Genomic DNA, 21,214 nt, shown 5'->3' with positions numbered 1-21,214 from the left:
CCCCCCCCCCCCGCCGGACGGCACGGCGGGCCGGGGGGAGGCGAGGCGGTGGCTGCGCACCACTGCGACCTAGTGGAGGGAGCGCCGCTTGGCCGGGGCGCGTCGTGGGCCTGGCAGCTCCGCGGCAGGGCCCTGTAGCTGCGGCGCGACGGGCTCAGCTTTGCCTGGAGAGGCCGTGGAGCCCGTCCCAGCCGAGGCGCTGTCAGCACCGAGTGGCTGCGGCGTAACACACCAGCAGGACGCTTGCGAACGTGCGCGGGGATGCGGAGCCCTTACGGTGTTTAACGGGAAGAATAAAAGAGCGGACAGGGCACATACGCGGCATCGCACCATCTCGCCGTGACCCTCTTCCCTGTGTTCATCGTACCCTCTCGCTGTGTTATGTCTAATTCGGGCCATAAGCTCCGCTGGGATGGGACTCGCCGTTTTTACCTGCCGGGCGCAAGGCGCACCTAAGCCTCCTTATAAATAATATTTCTGTGCAGAGGGAAACCTGACCCTGGGACACGAAGGGGCGGCTATGGCACCAGCTGTCCGGGTGCTTTGTGTCTCCTGTGGATGCAGAACGAAAGGGGCTGGTAACGCGGCTTCAGCCGGGCTGGAGCAGAGCATGTACAGCTCCGTGGGGCCCTTTCTGCACGTATCCACTGGCTTCCTCCTGAGCATAAGTCATCTACGCGCCTCTTTTGGATTTTTTTCTCCCCCCCCCCCCCTTGCTTACTTTGATATGAAAAAGAGTTACAGAACAAAAATACAGCCAGTAGTAACCCTTTCTCCTCTGTTTTAAATATTAGGATAACTTGAGCACATCATCTGCTTTTTATTCTCGTCTAGCTTACAGAAATGCATGGTTTTTTAGCTATGCACCTTCCCAGTACCAAATGAATGCTAATGTGAATTATCCAGGCTTTTCCTCTGATGACTAGACTACATCTGTGCTTGGAAACAAAGAATATTTTCCCAGTTGTAAATAAAAAAATAAAGCATGCATTTTTAAAGTCAAAGCTGCTATAGTACCAGGAACAGTGGGACTGTACTGAGCACAGTGGAGAGAGGGACCATTTTTCTCTGATAACCAGGTCCTAGACAGACGTGGGATTGGTCCCAGATTCCTCAGACTGAGCAATACATCACTGGTGCTGGTGGTAACATTTTGGTTGATGTAAGCCCAGTAATTTTTATTATTTTGCAACAAGGGTTTGATAGTTCCTTACAGTAGTTCAGAGTATGTGCAGAAAGGTTCACAATAACATTCTCACCAAATATTGCTTTAAACTGATGCTGAAGGAGCCAGAAGATGAATAGAAATGAGTCTATTAATGGGATGAGAAATCCTTGAGTTTAGGAGAGTCACTGCTATATTGGTTACCATCTTTCTAGCGCATATAGAGATCAGCAAGGGTCTTGCCTACAATGTTGCTGTATTGGCTCTTTTTGTTGCTCATTATACCTGGTTCAGTCTAATCTCCAAAACTAAGCTTGTTCACGGCACTCTGGAGCTAACTTTACCCTTGACAAACCATCAAAGAGTAGAGGGTCGCTTAGCTCTTTCCCAAACCAGAGAAGTATAGCATCAAGGGCTCAGGGAAATAGAGGGTAAAAATAAAGGCATGGGAGTTTAACAGATTGAAACTGGACAAGTGGATGAATAAACACTGGTACCCATTCCTAGCCAAACTGGTGCAAACTCAAGACATTACCAGCGGGGAAGGAAGAGGTTTAGATCATGTGTCAGTCAGAGAGAGCAACCTTCGGCATAAGCTGAAATGTTAAATCCTAGTGAAAATGCATTGACAGTACAACAGGGCATCATGTGCCAAAAGGAAGCTGCTGAGAAATGGCAGACATCTGTCATGGGAGTTTAATGAGAGGTCAAAGAAGAAAAGGAAAATCACCCTGCATAAAGTGAAGATAGCCAAAAAACTCACTGTGTTTTAGGTGCCTGTGTGTTACCCACCTCCCGACCCCTCCTTGAAAGGGCTCAGGGACCAGTAATAGCACAAACCAGCTGCAAAGTCCGGCATCTCTCCAGTGCTGTGCTTATAGCTGGCACTTCACCGGTGCACTGTTTTTGCTGGGAAGCTGTGAGATGGTCAGTGCCTGACTCCCATCAGACAGTCCAGCTTTGTCCACCACAGGGCCTGTGTCCCAGTTTTAGGATCCAGTTACCCTGAAAGACCATCCTCCATATCATCCCCAGGATCCCAGCAGGACCAAGCTTGCTCATGCTTATCAGGTGAGAAAGGGAGAAAGAAGAGGAGGAAGGGGAAGAAAAGCAGTCCTGTGGGAAGATGGGATGTGGGGAGAGCAGGAACCTTTGGGAACCGCAGCCTCAGGTCCCCTTCCTCAGGGGGCTGAGGAAGGTTTGGCTACTGGGGCTGCAGCTGCATTTAGCATCTGGCAGCATACGCCGGACCTTGCTTTCCATGTGAATCCTGAATCAGCAAGGTTACGCTGCCCTGACTGGCAGCCAGACTGTGGCCCTCTGGCTGATTCTTGTTTATACTTTCAATATGCAGCTTCAGAAAAGCCTCCTGTCTTTCTGTCTAAACCTTTCGAGGCCACATCCTATGATCTGTGCATTTAAATTAGCTTTACTGATAGCCAAGGTGTTGAAGCTTTCCCTTGGGGTAAGTGAGAGCGGAATTTGTCTTTTTGCTTGTTAAGGAGTTAGCTGAAGCTCTGGTAACAAGATTCAGCTCTTTAGTTCCTTTAGTTCAGGGTATCAAAATAATTTGTAAAGAAATTATGTTTAACATAAAAAAAATGTTTGAAGCTGTTTAACATCTTTGTCAGTGACATGGACAGTGGGACTGAGTGCACCCTCAGCAAATTTGCTGATGTCACCGAGCTGTGTGGCGCGGTCGACGTGCTGGAGGGAAGGGATGCCATCCAGAGGGACCTTGACAGGCTTGAGAGGTGGGCCCGTGTGAACCTCATGAAGTTCAACAAGGCCAAGGGCAAGGTCCTGCATGTGGGTCAGGGCAGTCCTAAGCACAAATACAGGCTGGGCGATGATGAGAGCAGCCCCGTGGAGATGGGCTTGGGCATATTAGTGGGTGAAAAACTGAATATGAGCCAGCAATGTGCCTTCACAGCCCAGAAAGCCGATCGCATTCTGGGCTGCATCAAAAGAAGTGTGGCCAGCAGGTCGAGGGAGGTGATTCTGCCCCTCTACTCTGCTCTTGTGAGACCTTACCTGGAGCGCTGTGTTCAGTTCTGGGGCCCCCAACGTAAGAAGGGCATGGACCTGTTGGAGCGGGTCCAGAGGAAGGCCACGAAGATGATCAGAGGGTTGGAGCACCTCCCCTATGATAAGGACAGGCTGAGAGAGCTGGGGTTTTTCAGCCTGGAGAAGAGAAGGCTCAGAGGAGACAGTATTGTGGCCTTCCAGTAATTAAAGGAGGCCTACAGGAAAGATGGGGAGAGACTCTTTAACAGGGACTGTAGTGATAGGATGAAGGGTAATGGTTTTAAACTGAAAGAGGGTAGACTTAGGTTAGATATTAGGAAAAAAGTCTTTACTGCAAGGGTGGTGAGACACTGGAACAGGTTGCCCAGAGAAGTTGTGGCTGGCCCATCCCTGGAAGTGTTCAAGGCCAGGTTGGATGGGGCTTTGAGCAACCTGGTCTAAGTGGAAGATGTCCCTGCCCATGGCAAGGGGCTTGGAACTAGGTGATCTTTACGGTCCCTTCCAACCCAAACCATTCTATGATTCTAAATCACAAGACTAATGGGCATTTGCCGTGACAGAATATATGAACAATTTATTGAAGAGATGAACTTTTCAGTTGCATACCTTAGCAGAAGTGGGCATTGACTCTGTCTTTGATTCCTCCCTAATTTTGTCCAGCCATGACAGCTAGACTGACTGATTTAGGGTTACTGTTTCAGGAAATCTCCTTTGCTGTTCACTCCAGTGGCATGATGCAATGGGACAATGATGGAAAGTGAAGTTTAGCATAAGAACTCTTTTTTTTTTGACATGGAATGTGGTTTTTAAACCTTATCCTGTGTCCCCAATTTGGGACTACTGATATGCTCATGTGTGCGCCCTGTTGCCTTCAGTGGGATATAAATACTTGTTTAGGTGAAGTGGATGTTTAAGTGGTGTCATGAAACAGAACAGACCTAAACATGTGCTGAACTCTTCTGAATTGGTGCAGACTGCAATAATTGTGCTATTTTAAAACAAGTTCATCAAACAAAGCCTTGATTTACTGTTTCCATGCATAACGGGGAGAGCACATCTTGCAGTCTGCACCACCTCTGGAACGGGAGTGGGGTGGATGGAGTGTAATGGCTGCACTGTCATTTTGTACATGTGGAAAGTAAGTCAGAAATTTTTTGAGAGCTTCTTCATGCTGGATTCTGGTGTGGAAATTCTCCAAGAAAGAGATATTAAAAGGAATTAAAATATTCTGGACAAATAGTATTATGTGCATTCTTTCAGAAGTATAGTTGTTGGATCTTTAGGTGAGGAACCATCTTGGAGAAGCAGAGACAATCTGTAAACTTAATTAGTCGTGGCTGAAAAATGGAAACACTTTTGGTAAATTCTAGCGGTTTTCTTTCACTATTTTCAAAATGATACGTTTCAATACTGAGTCTTGCAATAACATTTTAATCTTTAAAATGGCAACAGTGATTTCCAAACCAGCTCCAGAAATCAACTGGAGAAGCTCTTGGTCCAGTATTCTTTTGCTTTTATAAAAGGAAGTAAGATAAACTGAGCACTTTGTTTCAGGTTAGCCTGAAATACTGTATCTTTCAAATTTTTTTTATTTTTTCTTCAGGCAGTTGACTGAAATATTACATATTTTCACCGTCCTTCACAGGTTGTGTTTTCACAGAAAATGTTGTGCTCTTAGCTCTGGTTAGTGAGGTAGCTGTGGGGCACCAAAATCCTTGTGGTGTCCAGGCAATTTATCATTTAGCAGTGCCTTTGGGCAGCTCTGCCAAACCAAACAGGACTGCAGCGAGCCCAGGAAGGTGATCGCCAGCAGTTTTTCTTGCTTTCCTAAGGAAAAGGGGGAAGACCCAATGGCGTTAGTTCAGTTCAATAAGCAATGGTGCTGGGTAAGATGCTGGACCTTGGGGAGACCTTGTTGTTGGGTTGAATTGTCCCTGAGCAGCTAGCTGTAGAACTGTCAGTGACGGCAGAGCGTTTCAAGGGGAAATATGGGGAGAAGTTGGAGAAGGAGTCGTCATCTCCACGCCTGCATGAAGACACAGCAGTAAATGAAAGCAGGTGAAAAAGGATAAATGCAGGATACATAAATACCACAGGAGGGAGGATGATGGATGGGAAGGAGGAAAAAAGTACTTCTTTTGAAGAAAATTGCTGTCAGATGATTCAGGGGATGAAAGGATGTGTCTGATGTAGCTTTGGAATTGGCTGTGAGCACTGAGATGCTATGGAAACATTCGCACAGTAATGTAAGGAGGATTGGAAATAGAGTTGTTGGAGGGCCCATAGCAATCTCCAACACAGTGCGTGAAGGTAAGGTTGTGGGGTTAGCACTGCATGCAATGGTGAACTACTGTCTTACCTGAATAGGTGAGATAAGACGGTCAAAATTTCTAGGAGGAAGGGAGGGTAAAAGGGATGACACTGCCAGGAGTAAGCAATGGAGTCACTGGGTATGAGAAGAGGGCTCTATAAAGTTATTAGGCAACCAGGAATTGCAATTATTGCCTTAATTTCCCATGAAGAAGGAAAAAAAAAAGAACTTTTCTACAGAGAAATTTACATCTCTTAAAGATCAGAAAGCATCAGGTAAAGTGACAATTGACAGTTTCCAGGGAGAATTAGGTCTTGCACAGGTAATTAAAACAAGTAAGAAAAGACTTGCCAGCTGTAGAAAGAATAAGAGGAAGTGGAAAGAAAAGGTGGGGCACCCTACAGAGAGAGGCAGGACTGAGATTAAAATAATGTCAGTGTGGTCCTAAAAGTGATGATTGTTTTGCTGTGATTTTCAAGAGGGATAATAATAGCTGATAGGAGGATAGTCTAGGAGGCCTGGGGCAATGGAGGTGGAAATTATTGCAACAGGGTGGGAGTAAAGTTCAGAGACTTCATGTGCATGAGTGGGAGAGAGATTAAGGAGTGAATAACAGGGATTAGGTGATCTCCACAAAATCCAAGGTACATGATTTCTGCTCAAACTGTATTTCTCTGACTTCATGGGGAGTTAGAAAACATCAAGTGGAAACCCATGAACATAATAAAGGGAATCAGACAAGGGGGTGCCAACATCCAGAGGTGGCTGTGGCAGTGGTTAAGCACATCTTCAACCTGAAGGACATTTGCCAGTCTTCAGGACTGCTGGCTGGGGAGGATGAGTTTACCCTGAATGAAAAGCCATTCTGAACAAAACCCAAAATATGTTGTTTGTAACACAGATGTTGCCAGCACCCTGCAGACTCTTTCTGAGCATCAGCTTTTGTGGAAAACAAATCCACAACTGTAACACGCATATGGAAGTTTGTTCTTCATAACCTACTGTTAGACTCTCTCAGAACATTCATGTTTGCTAAGGAAAACAGTAATTTATTTCAATTTTATGAGGCTAGTTATGCTCTTTGTGCCGTTTCGTATGTGCAAATCAATTTGACATGCTTACAGATGTTAGGCAGAATTGTATGAATGTTTGTTATGAACCAGACTGGTTCAGAGCACTTTATTAGATAGCACATGTCCCCAAACTACAATTTATCAGTCAGTACTCAACCTTCGTACCTTCAGCTGTAGTCTTATTCGTGTATGAGATTGTATGCTTTCATTCCTTAGATTTTATTAAAGAATATGCAGATGATCAATTCAATTACTAAGCTGGCCTGGAAACCGCAGTTGTTCACTCTGGCTTAAAAACAGCTGCAATTCCCTAAAGCTCAGGGGTTTGTATTTTTTCTTTCTGAATATTTCAACTTGGAGGTTGGCAGTACATGAGCTCACATTCTTCTAGAATCTGGATTTTTGTTTATTTGTTTGTTTCTGTTTTGGTTTGCTCTGATATTTTATCTGTACTATTGATACAGCATTGACAATCCATGACAAGAAATCCCTGATAATCCCAGTAAGCCAAGCCAAGAGGATATTTATGTCCTTAAAAAAGTATTCTGAACAGATCCTAAGGGTTTCCTGAGATTAACCTGGCAGGACGCCAGCTGCTCTGTGCCTAATGGTACAAAGGCACCATTGCCTCAAAGCAGGATTTGGTGCTAAATGGCCACAGGAAGCCATCAGATTTGCACAGTAAATTTATCAAAACACCTAGCAGTTGATAACAACTAAAAGGCTAAGTCTATTCTTTTCCTTCTCATTTTTTATTACCTCTCCAAAACTGAATCATGCAAACCAAATAGCTTTCATGCTCAATCCCTCCCAAAATGACTGGAAAGAAATGCTGATTTTTATCCAAGCAAATGCAAACACAAAGCAAAGACGAGTCCAGTGAGGTGCTCGTTACGCACTATTGATTTCCACTAATTTCTGTTTAAGTGGCAGATGTTTGTAGCCTTGCAATTGGTTCCACAGAGTCAATGGTCTGTCTTCTTTTGTAACCCAGCTTTAAAATCTGGTAGACAATTTTTAGTGTAAACACGAATGCTTTCTCCCACAGACGAACTCCAGCTTTGGGCTCTTTGAAACCCTTGGCTTGGACTTTGACTTCTGCTTCTTGGTTATAGCAGAAATTCTCTCAAGTGCTCTCAGCAATATTGGAAAAACACCTGAGTATCTTGTCAGAAAGCTACTTTGGACTGTGTTGGTCACAGGCAAACAAATGCACTCAGTTGATTTAAATATGTGCCAGTCCTGCAATGAAAATGGCTGTTATGAAATATCAGTTAGCTTGCCTTCCAGGTTGCAAGGAGCCGGAAGCTAAAATTTGCATGTAGCCATTAACTCATGCTTTAATGATGTGAATGCACATGAAATGTATGTTTGCCCTCCATTGACTGTGTGGTGATACCAAGCCGGTGTGTTGGTGAAGGAGGAATTCTTAAACAGTGGTTTCCATACTGACCATTGAGATCCCATAATGGATGAGGAGTCCCAAGTAGGTTGAGTTTTGAGGTAAGAGGAGCAATCTGCACATGGAAGCAGAGGAGCAGCAGGTAGATAATAAGGCATTGAATGGAGAGTTAGGAAATGAGAGGGTGGACTGTGGAATACGGAGTGGTTTTGTTGTGCACTGGGCTAAACCCCAAGAGGTTTCACTTAAGAGCTCTACCAGAGTCGTCATCTATCCCCTTGGACAGCTTACTCCATCCCACGGTCTCCAGTCTATAAAATAAGAACATTAATTCTTCCTGCCTCCCACTCACCATTTATATATCGTTTCTGTTTACATGGTGAGGAGTGTCTTCTGCTGCAGACCCCAGCAGCTGTGTCCTGATCTCAGATGCTGTTTGCCTCAGAGTAGATTTTACTGTCTCTTAAACAGCAGCCTGGGCATCTTATGTATATAGCTGGTACAAGTGACATTGTCTGTTGGCTATAGTTTTGCATATATTCCTGTAAGTGTGTGCAAAAAGAGAGGAGCCAGAGCAGTGAGAGCAGAAGGAAGCAGCTTTATTTGAAATGGGCTATTTATACTGTCAATGAAATAGAGACATCCACATATGCAGGTATTGTATAAGTAGGTATTTACTTAACTGATGTCTTTGATTTGATGTGGGTGTTTTCAAGGAGAAGGAATGGTTGATCTGAGGCAATAACTCAGGCAGTTTGATTTCTCGGTTGTTCATAAAGGGAAATGTACTTTGTAGAAGTGAATTCCTAAGTATATAGCAAAGGAGGTTTTTAGTCTGAATCATTCCTTTGAGGGATTTTAAACATTTGCCTCCCACATGCTGCAATAATGTCCTGAAAGTGGCGTCGTTGTATGATCTGAGAAGCTGCATTCTGGCGCCTGATGGTTTATGAGAAATAAACGCAATGGAGTGGTCCCAGATCATATAAATTCAAGATTTAACAGTAACAAGCAGGGAGGGGAGGGGGAGTCCTGTGTGCAGCATCAGAGCAGAAGCATCCGTCCGGGAGCGTGGGTCTCTGCAGCATTACACTGAGTGTGGCAGAGCCCAGCCTCCTCTCCAGACCTCACATGGAGAGTACAAGTTTGCAGAAAAACAAATAGTTTTACAAGTGTCTGCTCAGACACATCGCCAGCAGGCAAGAGCACTTTGGACATGCTCTGTGAGTGGAGCTTTGCCTCTTAATGACTGCGAGCGTGGCCTGGGCTTTCTTCACTTCTCAATTTTTCTCTTGTGTTTATTTTAAGTAAGGGTGATTTTCACTCTCCTGTTTGCTTAGCTCCTCCTGATACAATAAAACATTTAAGATACATGGGGCAGAGACTGAGACAGCCTAGAGCAGAGCATCCCACGGTGGTGAGGACATCTTTAACACCATGAGTACAGCAGGTGCATGAAGATCTGCTTCCAGTTGCCCTTTAATTTGGGAGGATTTTGAACCCAAGGCCACACAGCAGTCCTTCTCTTCCCAGTCCTAGTCACAGCTGCTCTTCTTTCCAGTGGAGGTGATTCTGTGGACTGGGTGCCACACACACATCAGGCAAGCTGGTAACCAAAGGGTTTGGGAATAGGTATCACTCCTTGCCCCCAGTCACAGTGATATTCATCCTTATTTTAGGAGGGATAAATGAGAATATAAATTGAATTTTCAATCCTCAGTCACCTTAAAGTACATAATAAATTGAGCTATAAACAACATATAGAAATTGGTCTGGCTACTTCTGTGCTGAAGTGTGGCAGTTCCCCGGCAGTATGCATCAGCTCGCTAGGACTGAGTCAGCAAGGGAGCAAAGATTGCCACAGCATGACACGGACAGAGTTCACAAGGCTGGCAGCTGAGCTGGGATTAATACCTGCACTCGCACGATGGGGAGTACGAGGCTGTGAGTGACAGAAGGTTTCCAGAAGCACAGGTTTATTTCTTGTCTTATGACTGGTTGCTTTTCCCAGTTGCCTTTTGAGTGTGATGTTTTTTTACGGCGTGGTACATCTGCCTCATATTTCAAACACGTCTCCCTGCAATGTCAAAGTCTTGCCAAATGGACTGTTAGCTGCATAAGTCTACTGTAGACAATGGAGGAGATAGTGCAAGATTCCAGGTGTTGGAAGGCCAGCTGTCCTCCCTGCATAACCCCTTGTGACAGGTAGCACTGGTGGTGGGAAAAGGAGCCTTCGTCTGCGTTCCTGAGTAGGAATGGAGCCCCTGCAGCATGGTGGAAATAAGACAGTATACATCTTTTTGCAGCTGTAATTTACATAGAATATTCTTGTAGGGGCCGCTGTCTTCAGTATGTCTTTTGGTAGCTTAGCACCTCTGAGGTTCCTTAGTTGCGGGAATTATACAATGAGCAGCAGTACTCACTAAAAATACTATTACCCAGTGAAGTGAGGGATTAAGAGAAGAAAAATGCACTTGTGAAGAAGTAAAGCAAGGAACAGAAGCAAGGAAAAACACGAGGCTTTGCATGGGAAGGGAGGGAGCATGCCAGCAAAGTTCTGACCTTACCAGTTTTTTACTCTTTGCTTAGTAGCTGAGGATAGAAATGTTCTCCAGATGCAAGGAATCACTAGGTTGTTCCTTGTCTTCTCAGCATTTCTCTCTCCTGGGAGGGAAGATCATTAGAAATGGGATAGGTTCTTAGGCTATCAATCTGATTCCCCAAATTTTAAGTTATTTTTTGTTGTAGTAATTCTCAAGATTGGTTTATTTATACTACATCTTCCATAGCTCATTCTGGAGAGTGGTTGCAGCCTTCATACTCTGAAGAAATACAGTTCATGTGAGGCCATAGGATTGCACCAATCTCAGAAAACTCATCAAGAGGAGGAGATCTGTGTCCATAGAGCTTGCAGTTAAATACTGGACTCTGCAAGTTTCCAGCATGTGTGTGCATGCATGCTGAGTTTGCTCTGCTTTCTCAGATCCTTTACAGGTGTGTGAGTACTGGCTGCTCGTGACCTTGGAAAGTCAAGCCTTCAGGCACTAACAGACAGTACTGAAAAAGAAAAAGAGGAAGGAAATAATGATTTGACAGTCTTGACAGCAACACATCCCCTCGGGTTTGTGTGGGGCTGAGATGATCTGTGTATGCTGGTGGTTAGAAATGCATTTGTGTTTGGATGTGCATGTAGCTATATTAAATGCACATGTATGTGATATCTATAATAAATATGCATTACACATATTCTACATGTTTAAGGAAATAGATGATTTAAGAAGACAACATTTGGCAGTGGTTCAAAAAAAAGGTGGTAGTGAAATATTTCTGATCTGGATGCAGTGATCACAGCTTTATCTGGCTGCTCACCAGCTCCTTGTAAATGCTGTTTTAAAGTGTTACTGCAGACGCATTGAGCCTGCATGAAGCGGGAGGCTCTTCCATGCCCTCTGAGCAGGAAAATGGAGAGCTTTGAAGCCTCTGGTCCGAGGAAGATACTTCAAGTTAATTTTCTGTGTAAGGAATCAGCTGCTGAGGATCTAAATTTTGTGGATAAACCCCACTAAAGAACAGGAGAAAACAGAAGATAGCTGAACTGTTCAAGTGCCCTTCGTTTCTACTTTGCTAAATGAATTAGTCCCGCTTACTTTTTTTTTTAAACAAAGCCAGAAAAAAGATATAAAGGGATTTGTGAAGTTAGGTATCCTTTACAAAAATTCAGTGTCTCAGATTCTCCAGCTGAGGAGCAGAAAATCTGTATTTAGTAGAAATCCTTTCCACTTTGGCTATGTCTATATTGCTACCAGAAACTTTTAAGTCTCTAAATCCAGCATTAACATCATAACTGCAGTGATGCAGAGTTCAGCAAAACCTCTCTGGAAAGTTACTTGGGCAGCCAGCCTCCATCAAGCTGCCGTGGTCATGGCCAGCTTGCTGGTGGTACCCCAACCATCTGGGTTAAAGCTTCCTCTGGTGGCTCAGTGAGAGCTGTGGTCTTCACTCACAAGTCCATCTATTCTTACCCAAGGAGGTCTCTTACCAGTTGACTTTTCCCAAAGAAACACTGCCAACTGCCTTGTACAGGAAATTGTATAACCTTGAATATTTAATAAGAAGGGATGATTTCTAAATTCTTCAGGCTGAAGCTGGATGATGACCTCGGTAACGGGCGATTGGACCCGTTTTGTATTTTACAGTCTTGTCACATGAAGTCATTCTGTCTTTTTGGTGTGTGCTCCACGTTTGCCTCTGCAAATATAAATGTGCCTAAACACTCCTACGTGGAGAGTCCCTCCTTTGTAGGCATTAAAGGTCAGTTGTAAATGTTCTGCAGGAGTAAGGCTGTGTTACAGACCACTCCAGCGTGAACAGCTTGGTCTGTGTTTAAAAAGTGACAACTGAAGCTTTAGTGGAAGAAAACAACTAGTTCCTGGGCATCCTCTGGTGAGAGAAACTGCTCAAAGTCACCTTATTTGTTTCACATTTCACCACAATTGTTCTTTCATAGCCCTTGGCTGTTATCAGTTATTCTGGATAAATGGCATTCCACATCTCTTCCAACCACCCCAAAAGATGAATCCCACTTTTGTTTTACTTTATATTCAATGGTATTTTTTTTTCTTCTTTGGCTGGGTATTTTGTGATTTTTAAAAACATAGAGCCCTGGAGCAGGCCAGCATATCTTATCATCCCTCTAAATTTTCACAAACTCACTTCACATATCAGTAAACTGCAAGCCTTTCTTCAATTGGTATTTGCAAGCATTAATGAAGTAATTCTCACAGTCAATCGCATATGCTTGAGACATCTTAGCTTTTAAGTGGCTAGACATCTGAGCTACCGATGGATTTAAGTAAAACAGTTGGATGTGTAACCCTGGTTTGCTATCACTGCCATGTGTCTTGTCTGCAGAAGAACTCCATCACTCTTAACCTCTTTTCAGATGGAAAAAGAGATTTTTGTCCAGCAGCCAAAGGGAAATGCAAGCATCCTGGTGGAAAACAAGCTGTTTCAAAACCCTGGCTGCAAGCTACCCACACATCATGGTTGTCAGCCAGGCTGCACATGCATAGTTACAGGGAATAAAATAGAGAGGACCTTCTGTTCCTATTCCGAAAGGTCTCTACCCATTCACCTACACCAGAGGATCGTCGTCAGCTGCCAGTATTAATTTGTTCTCCTATGTAGTTTTCCAGCCAAAGGAGGGTAAAGTAAGTCTAATGCTATCCAGCAGGAACACTTGCAATGCAAATGCTAGCCCATATATTACAAAGCATTAATGCGACCCACTTCTAGATTACTTGGGGTAATTTCTGATTTTATTTATTCCTCCTTTTCTTTAATTAACTTCTGGGAAGAGAAGCTGAAATATCAGTATGGGGAAAATCAAATATGAGAAACAAAGCCCATTTTTATTTTGAGACTGTGCTTCCCTTGCAATAGCAGTTTATTTAAAGAGGAGCCTGGAATAATCCAGTTTAAGCAAAGCAAAGAGCTCTACTGAAGCCAAACTGTGTGTGTGTGTGTGCTCTTGTCAGGGCTCCCAGAAGAGGAGGGCAGGAAAAGCTGTTAGTCAGACCTCAGATATTGCAGGAGACGTTGGTTATTCAGTAGCTGGCATTTTTCCTTGGTATACCAGTACAGAGCCACTACTCTGGTGTACTGGAAGAGGGTGCATCCCACTGGGAGAATCCTCAGATAACCTGAGGTCCTGCTCCTTTGTTATTGTAAAAGAAAATCCCAAGGACACGTGGCTGGAAGAGGTGTCCACTGCAAGGGGCTAGGAGGTGGGTTAGGAATGAGTCTCTGCTCCTCTGCCTTTTCTTGTTGTTCCACCTTGTGCTGTGTTTGCGGCAGGTCCCAGGCTGGGGTCTGGTGGTGTTGCTCTGTGCCACCTGCGGGGGATTGTGTTGTATGGGGTGGTCCCACCTCATACCATTTGGACCCAGGCTTGAAGCCACAACAGTCTTCAGGCAGAGTTCCCACAGAGCAACAGTCAGTATGGGTCATAGCTTATCACAATGTTTGCGGAGAATTACCCACATGCTCAGTTTTCTCACAGTGAATAGTCTCCTGATGCTATGGGCTTCTCAGAGTTCAGAAAGTCAGACATAAGCATAAATCTTTGCATTATCTCAGCTTACTTTTATAATCTGTTTAAATAATGTGGGTTTTTTTCCTCAGCATATTGCTCTTTAAAAAGTTCTATGGCAACAGTGTAGCTAAGGATATGTTAAATAAAAGTAATTGAGGCATTAGAGGCAAGTGATTATGTTCCTTAGAAAAAGAATCAAATAAATTGACGGTTAGCTCTTGAAACAGCAGGTGAGACTAACAAAGAGGATAAGGTGCAATTCTGTTGCCACTGGTGGATTTGAACGTGTAAGAATCATCTTTCTTTGTTATATATCCGTGGATTTGATTTTTAATTATTTGGCTTGGAGATAATAAATGATTGTATGTTATTTATAGAAAACTGCATATTCCCAAGTTCTGCACTGTGAAATCCATATCTGTACTGGTTTGCAGTGGGCACCAGCACACTAATGATTAATTATATACAGAAATATTAATTAAACTTCATATAATGATAAATAAATTAGAACTGAACATAGCATTGTTTTTTAAATTTAAAAATGTGTAGTTAGATATTTATTGCCTAGATCTATGAGAGTTACTGTAGTCAATAAAGAGGGCATGAAAACTTGGAGCCTGCATAGATATTGATTGGTATGTTCAGGGTATATTTCAGATATTTACCCTCTGCTTCCCCTCTCCAAGGAGAGCCTCCCCTGGTCAATGCTTTCCATCGATTTTGAGTCTGCCTGCTCAAGAAGCTGAAAATGTTGATGCTGGTGGAGAAAGTACAAGAACAGCAATTGATGGGAAATACATTTTATGATACTCTGCTTCCATATTTTAAAGGGGAAAATTTATTAATGGCAGCAGGTCTCCAATTTTCCCTTTTAAACATATCAATCAAACTGACAGCGATTTGCAAACTCCTGGACATTTTCATTTTCTCTGAAGTGACCCCTTTTTTGTTTTCTCTCTCTCCACAGACAGTGAAATCATTCCTCCCGACTGCCTGCGGCCCCGCTCCTTCACAGCCATCCGTCGGCCCTCGCTGCGGCGGGACACGGAGGACACGCGCCTCTCGGTCAGCCTGTGCGACCTCAACCTGCAAGAGGAGACCTTCCACGTGACGGCTACGACGTGTCCCATCCCGCAGAATTCCCTCAACTCCCAGCACTCCCACCTCCTTCCCTCCCAGCTGGAGAGCGACCTCCGCTTCCACCACCTCCGGGGACCCCACGTCAAAATCCTTGACGACCAAACCGTGGCCCGCCTGGAGCACGCCCGGGAGGAGAGGACTTTGGTTTTCACCAGCAGACCCCTTCGGATCAACGAAACCATTTTTGTCAAAATCAACAAGTCCAACGCTGTGCGCACAGGGACGCTGGCCTACGGGGTGACGTCCTGCGACCCCGGCACCTTGCGCCCCAGCGACCTCCCCTATAACCCTGAGTCCTTGGTCGACCGAAAGGAGTTCTGGGCCATCTGCCGAGTCGTGGTGCCTCTCCAGAGCGGAGACATCCTGGGATTTATGGTGAATTCGGATGGTGAGCTGCACTTGAGTCACAACGGTGCTGGCACTGGCATGCAGGTCTGCGTGGACTGTTCCCAGCCCCTCTGGATGTTCTTCGTTTTACACGGCGCGGTCATGCAAGTTCGATTGTTGGGTATGTTGGACCCCCCTTTTCTGAACCTCGTGCACAAGAAAGTGAGGGAGGATATATCACAGGGGAAGGGTGGAGGGAATGAATGGCTCCCTCCCTGCTCTAGGACTGGGTACAAATTTTGTTTTTGTAAAAGGGAAAAAAAAAAATATACAAAGGCACATACATAGCACGTGGATATGAGTTACAAGACTTACCTCTTTGCACTTCTCTAGCATCCTTCACTTGATGGTCTCAAAGCTCTTTTCAGATAGTGAATTAAGCCTCAGAGACCTCCATTAAAGTGCAGATGAGTCACAACTGACCTAGGAGAAGCAAGGAAGGGAGAGGAGAGGTGCTCTGAGCTGTCCTAATGTAGGGCATAGCCAGCAGGAAAAATGAGATCTGATGCCCTTTTCTGCATGTTAGCTATCATCTGGCATGACCGATTCCCAAAAAGAGCAGTCCCCTTGCTTTCCCCAGGCTTATATCTGAGAGGCAGGCTAGCAAGCAGAGAGGAAGCCCTGTGCTTCATGATCCTGGTGGTGCACAGAGCATGACACTGGCCAGCTCAACAGGAGAGGGGTTCCCTTGTCCTCCAGCCCTATTTAAGACAGTGTAGCTCATACAGGTTGATGGACCTCTGAAGAGCTGGCCTCTTCCTCTTGGTATTTTTGCTCTGGTTTTAAGCTCTGTTAACTGAAGTACTTCATTTAGATGCTGAAATTCATGTTTTGAAGGTGTGGAGGGGAAAGCCTTGAAATAGCATTTGCTCAGGATCAAATTTACTTTTTCTGTTGTGTGTGTGTGTTATTGGACACAAGTGTAGGATATGTTTGGCCATGAATTTGGACCATATCATGGTTCTGCTGGTGTCAGTGTCAGAAAGTAAATGATCAATTCTGAGAACATGATGTAATTCCTGGTACTCCTCTAACTGGAGATGATTTAAAAATGCTCCTTTCTTGTTTATACTGTTATATTCATATAACTTTAAAGATACCTAAATTCCTTTTGGCTTCAAATCCTCAGTATTAAAATGCCCCTCTTACCCAACAGGAAAAAAAACCCGAACCCAAAAGCCAACCAACACCTCCTTTTTTAGGATTTATAGACAGTCTTTGAAGATAAATTGTGGTGAACACACACATCTGTCTGCAGGGTCCAGTTCACCTTAATCACAGTATGAAGGGCCCTATATAATTTGCTTAAAGTTGACCATAGGCCTATGCTGTGAGTGTTTTGTGGCTGTTAAAGGATCACAGATGACAAATGTAATACTGCAATTTATTTCCAGGAGCCCAAGACTCAATCCCTGATAATTCAGCCTGATTACATTTGTTGTGGGTACTGCACATAATCCGCAGCTAGCTCTGCTCTCCACCAACATGTCATTGTGATAATAGTAGGTGAAGCCAAACAGATCCCAGTAAAGTAGGAGATTAAATGCTCCTGTATACGTTAGAAGGAAAACATCCTCTGGTCATTGAGCTGCTGGTAAAACTAAGTCATTGACCAGTGCTTCCTTTCATACGAGCTCACTAATTCTGGCAGTTTTGCACAGAGCAAATAGCCTGCTTGCAATGGGTCCTGAAACAGGACAGCAAGGATGTGTTTCACCAGAGGGACAGAATCATGTCCTCATACAGAATTCAACCGAGCACGAACTTAAACACAGGCCTCCTGCATTCGAGGCAAACCTCCTGCTGTGCATACCCTGTGTATGTCCTCCCTACCTGCTCACAAGTTCAGCCCAAACCAGTACACTCCCAGTGCATGTTTTAGACAAATCTGCATTTGGATACATGAGATGAAATCTGCTGAGTTGGAAAACACCTCACTACTGGTATTTGTGACCACGTAACAGACTTTCCAGGACTCAGTCACTGCAAGAGAAGCTGAAAATGGGCTATTGTTCTTAAGTGAGATGTAAGTGGAAAGAACCAGACTTGCTGACCTTGACTCTCTCAAGGAAAGGGTAGGACCCTGCTGAGTGTACAGCTTTATCCACATCAGCTTGGGCAGCAAGCTGCTATCTCCCAGTTAAAAGCTACAAAATTGGAGCTTGCCTAGAATCTTTAACAGGTGTTAAAGTAAAAACAGAGCTTTTCAAACCTATGTTTCCAGTATAACAATGCTGGGAGCAGCATGGTCCCCATATCAGTATATCAGTACAGTAAACTGCCCAGAGAGGAGCACTGACGCTGTCCCAACACTGCATATCTCTGCAACTGCAGTAATTATATGGATCAGCAATATCCCAACGGAAGGCAAAGAAAATAATGAGCTCCCATCTCTAGCTTTTGCAATATTATTAGGGAGGTGATGTGCAGTTTGTATTGCAGTGGAACAGATTATGGTGCTTGCCATAGTATCTGTCATTATAATATTAGAAAATGTAAGAAGAATATAAAGTATTCATCTTTCTAATGACAAGCTCCATCTTCAGAATGCAAACAAGAGTAATTTTGTGTGATCTGTCTTTTGTAGTTAGAGCTTTATATCACAGAAGAAGACATGTTTATAGTCATATTTTTCTAGTTTTAATAGAAAAAGTGAAGTTCCGTATCCTTGAAAGAAATGGGACACAAATACTGCAAGAGGCATAATTGTACCAAAACTATCTTAAATAGCAGATGTCATTCTATTTCTGGGGGCATATCATTATTAGATTAATCAAAGCAATGTTATGCCATGTTAAAGAGCATCAGCACTACAGCAGACTATAAAATGAAATTAAAGTTGCTGGTTTTGCTGCTTCTCCAGCTTTTCTGTTTTGTTTGGAGGATGGAGAAGATGGAGAGCAGCAATGACACTCTTGCACCTAGAGAAGGTTTATTTTTGACTCAGTGAACAACATGGCTCAGGGTATTGATCACTGGATACTACATTTCACGCCTTGAGATGAGTTATTTGGTCCTGACCCAGAGCAGGACGAAGCTCAGGTCTCTCCTGGCTTGTGGCTTTACCACAGAAGCTGACATTTGCTGACGGCAGTTATTCCACAGTGTTGGGGATACAACATTTATTTCCTAACCTAAATATCAGGGGAGGCCATCTCTACCCAGGCTGATGGTCTTAGAGAACTCTTTACAAGAGGAGGGCAGTGTCGGATTGGTTTGATAGTAAAGAATTCTGACTTCTGTTTCCATCTTATCAATCTGGCATCATATACTGGCAATATATTTGCTGTAGGAGAAATAGAAAAGCAGAAAATAAAGATGAGGTTGGAAACACTGTTTTTCTTTATGTCACCGCAGCAAAGGGAAAATAAATTAAACACAAGCACGACTATAGCACCATGAGAGGCCACAGTCATCTGTAGTGGCAGGTGGAATGATGTCAGTTTGTTGCAAAGAAAAGGTTAAAAGGCAACTTGACCAGCATGGAGGGAAGATAAATGAAAGAGAAGGGCACTTTAATGTAGCTGATAATAGCATAAAAAGTATCGAGCTGCTGGAAAATGAAGGGACACAAATTTATATTAAACATAAGTGAGGGTAATTAACTACAGGAACCAGCTATAGAGGGGAGCAATAGATCTTTTTGTCAGGTTTGGAAGCCCTTCTAAATATTTTGTATGTAAAGTGCTGGTCTTAATTCAGAAATTCTGTGGGTTATGCACATAAAGACAACCAAACAGAAACCCAGATCATTAGGCATGTAGAAATGAAACAGTCTTTGCATATCCTTTAGGAATTCCATTAGTTCAGGCTTGGGTTGATTTTTTTTTTCAGGCATCATTCCTGTACATTCAACAAACCAGCCTATTAAATTTGATTTACTGCTTTCAGCTTTTGCTGGTACGCATTTCAGCTCACACATAGTTTTATCGACAGCTCTGAAAGGTTGAAATGAGCCAGTCTGGATACATTGGTCTGGTTTTGGTGGTGTAATTCATTTATGAAGTTAAATTGATTGACCCCATAAGGTTTAAAATGTATGACTCATGTCTGGAGGAGCTATCACAGCAATAAGTTTATATATTTAGTATTTGGGGATCCAAATGGTTGGGGATATGCTTTCATTTTCTTTTGTCTCAGAGTGAATCACCAATGTGTAAAACATCTTCCTTCATCTCCTTTTTTTTTTTTTTTGGTGCGGTTTCCCTTGTGAATTTCATCCTTTCCAGTAATATTGAAGTTTTCTTTTGAGCAATGAAATAACATGTTCCAGCAACAGTCATACTAATGAAGCCGAGTTGCCAGTTTATCTGTGTCCTTTCTATCCATGCACTTCAATAACTCCAGCCCCACCAGAACAGCTACACAATATTGCAGCTCTCTGGATGTATCCTAATGCTGGCCAAGAGCAGCATTAGACTTGAAAAAACCCACCCAAGAGCTAGCATTTGGTGTGGGTAAGTCTGTGTTCACATCCATGCTGGATAAATGCAGAGTGTGTGGGCTAAACTCTCCTACCTCCTTTACCGTGGGTATATGAGTTGGGGCTCCTACTTAGCTGCCCATTGCAAAATATGTAGAAATCAATTGTTGCTGAGGTTTCCATTCTTCTTTCAGACTTTCTTGACATTGGTCAAAGGGCTCAAAACTGGAGGAGGGAGGAAAGAGCTGACCAGGGACTTGCAGACAGAACAACTATGAATCCTTGATTCCTTGAGATTTCTGACAACAGCAGTTGGCAAAGGACCAAATTGGGGCTTAGTTCACCAGAGTACTGTGGGACAAAAGGTGCTGGCAAAGGGCTCTTTAAGTCAAAAGTGAAATTTGATCTGACGTGGCCTCAGTGCCAGTGTGTAGAGGCAAACTGCAGTCAAGCCCATTACAGGCAGGTTTACTCCAAGCTGTGCCCATTAGGACTCTCGCTGGTGGTCAAGCTTAGCAGCCCTGGTACTGCTGTCCATGTTGCAACAGAGCCCTTATCCCGAGGAACCAACTGGAAAGAGTTGCAGTTTCATGGGTGAACAGAGTAGCATCTTGCTTAGGTGACACAGAGCAATGGTTTAACCAGGGGAAATTACTTTACCTCCTGTGACGTTAATCACACTGCCCTCTTTGGTTTTCTTTGACTTTAGCTCCATCACAGGTGAGTGACCAGCTCTCCATGGACCACTAGTGATTCAGAGGCCATATCTGAGCCTTGAAGACCACCCTCTCCTTTCTAACCAGGATTATTCCTCTGAATCCCAGGATTCCTCACTTACCTTGCTGATACAGTTCCTGCAACTCCTGTCTCCAGATTATCTCCAGGGGAGACTTTCTCCTCTTTTTCTCTGGTCTCTGCTGTGGCACTTGTCTGGCCTGATCCTCCTAAGAATCTGTAGGGCTTTTTGGGAGCTGATCCCGTCTTGCCCCCTCTCTTCCCAGGCTTTTGTCCCTTCCTATGTAAACAATTATCTTAGCCTGTGGTTGCACCTTGACTGTCCCAGGACTCCAGCATCTCATGGCAGAGTATCCGTCCCTTCCAAAAACCTACTCCTGGTTGAAGTTACATACTTTGCACATGCAATTACTGCAGCAAGCATGCAAAATATTTAAATGGTAATTGGTATGCACA

The 21,214-nt window shown here is 43.8% G+C and overlaps 1 protein-coding gene across 1 annotated transcript in view; it reads left to right on the top strand.

Moving 5' to 3' along the window:
• Positions 1–21,214, top strand: part of NEURL1 (neuralized E3 ubiquitin protein ligase 1) — a 67,854-nt gene that overhangs the window by 33,700 nt on the left and 12,940 nt on the right. The window contains exon 4 of the mRNA XM_010564993.1: positions 15,041–15,721. Within this exon, the coding sequence (XP_010563295.1) occupies positions 15,041–15,721 (681 nt within the window). The remainder of the gene's footprint in view (positions 1–15,040; positions 15,722–21,214) is intronic.

The sequence above is a fragment of the Haliaeetus leucocephalus genome, unplaced genomic scaffold, assembly GCF_000737465.1.
Source record: "Haliaeetus leucocephalus isolate CR32 unplaced genomic scaffold, Haliaeetus_leucocephalus-4.0 Scaffold184, whole genome shotgun sequence".
Taxonomy (NCBI): Eukaryota; Metazoa; Chordata; class Aves; order Accipitriformes; family Accipitridae; genus Haliaeetus; species Haliaeetus leucocephalus.
The sequence above is the reverse complement of the archived record's forward strand: the minus strand, read 5'-3'. Positions and strand labels throughout refer to the sequence as shown.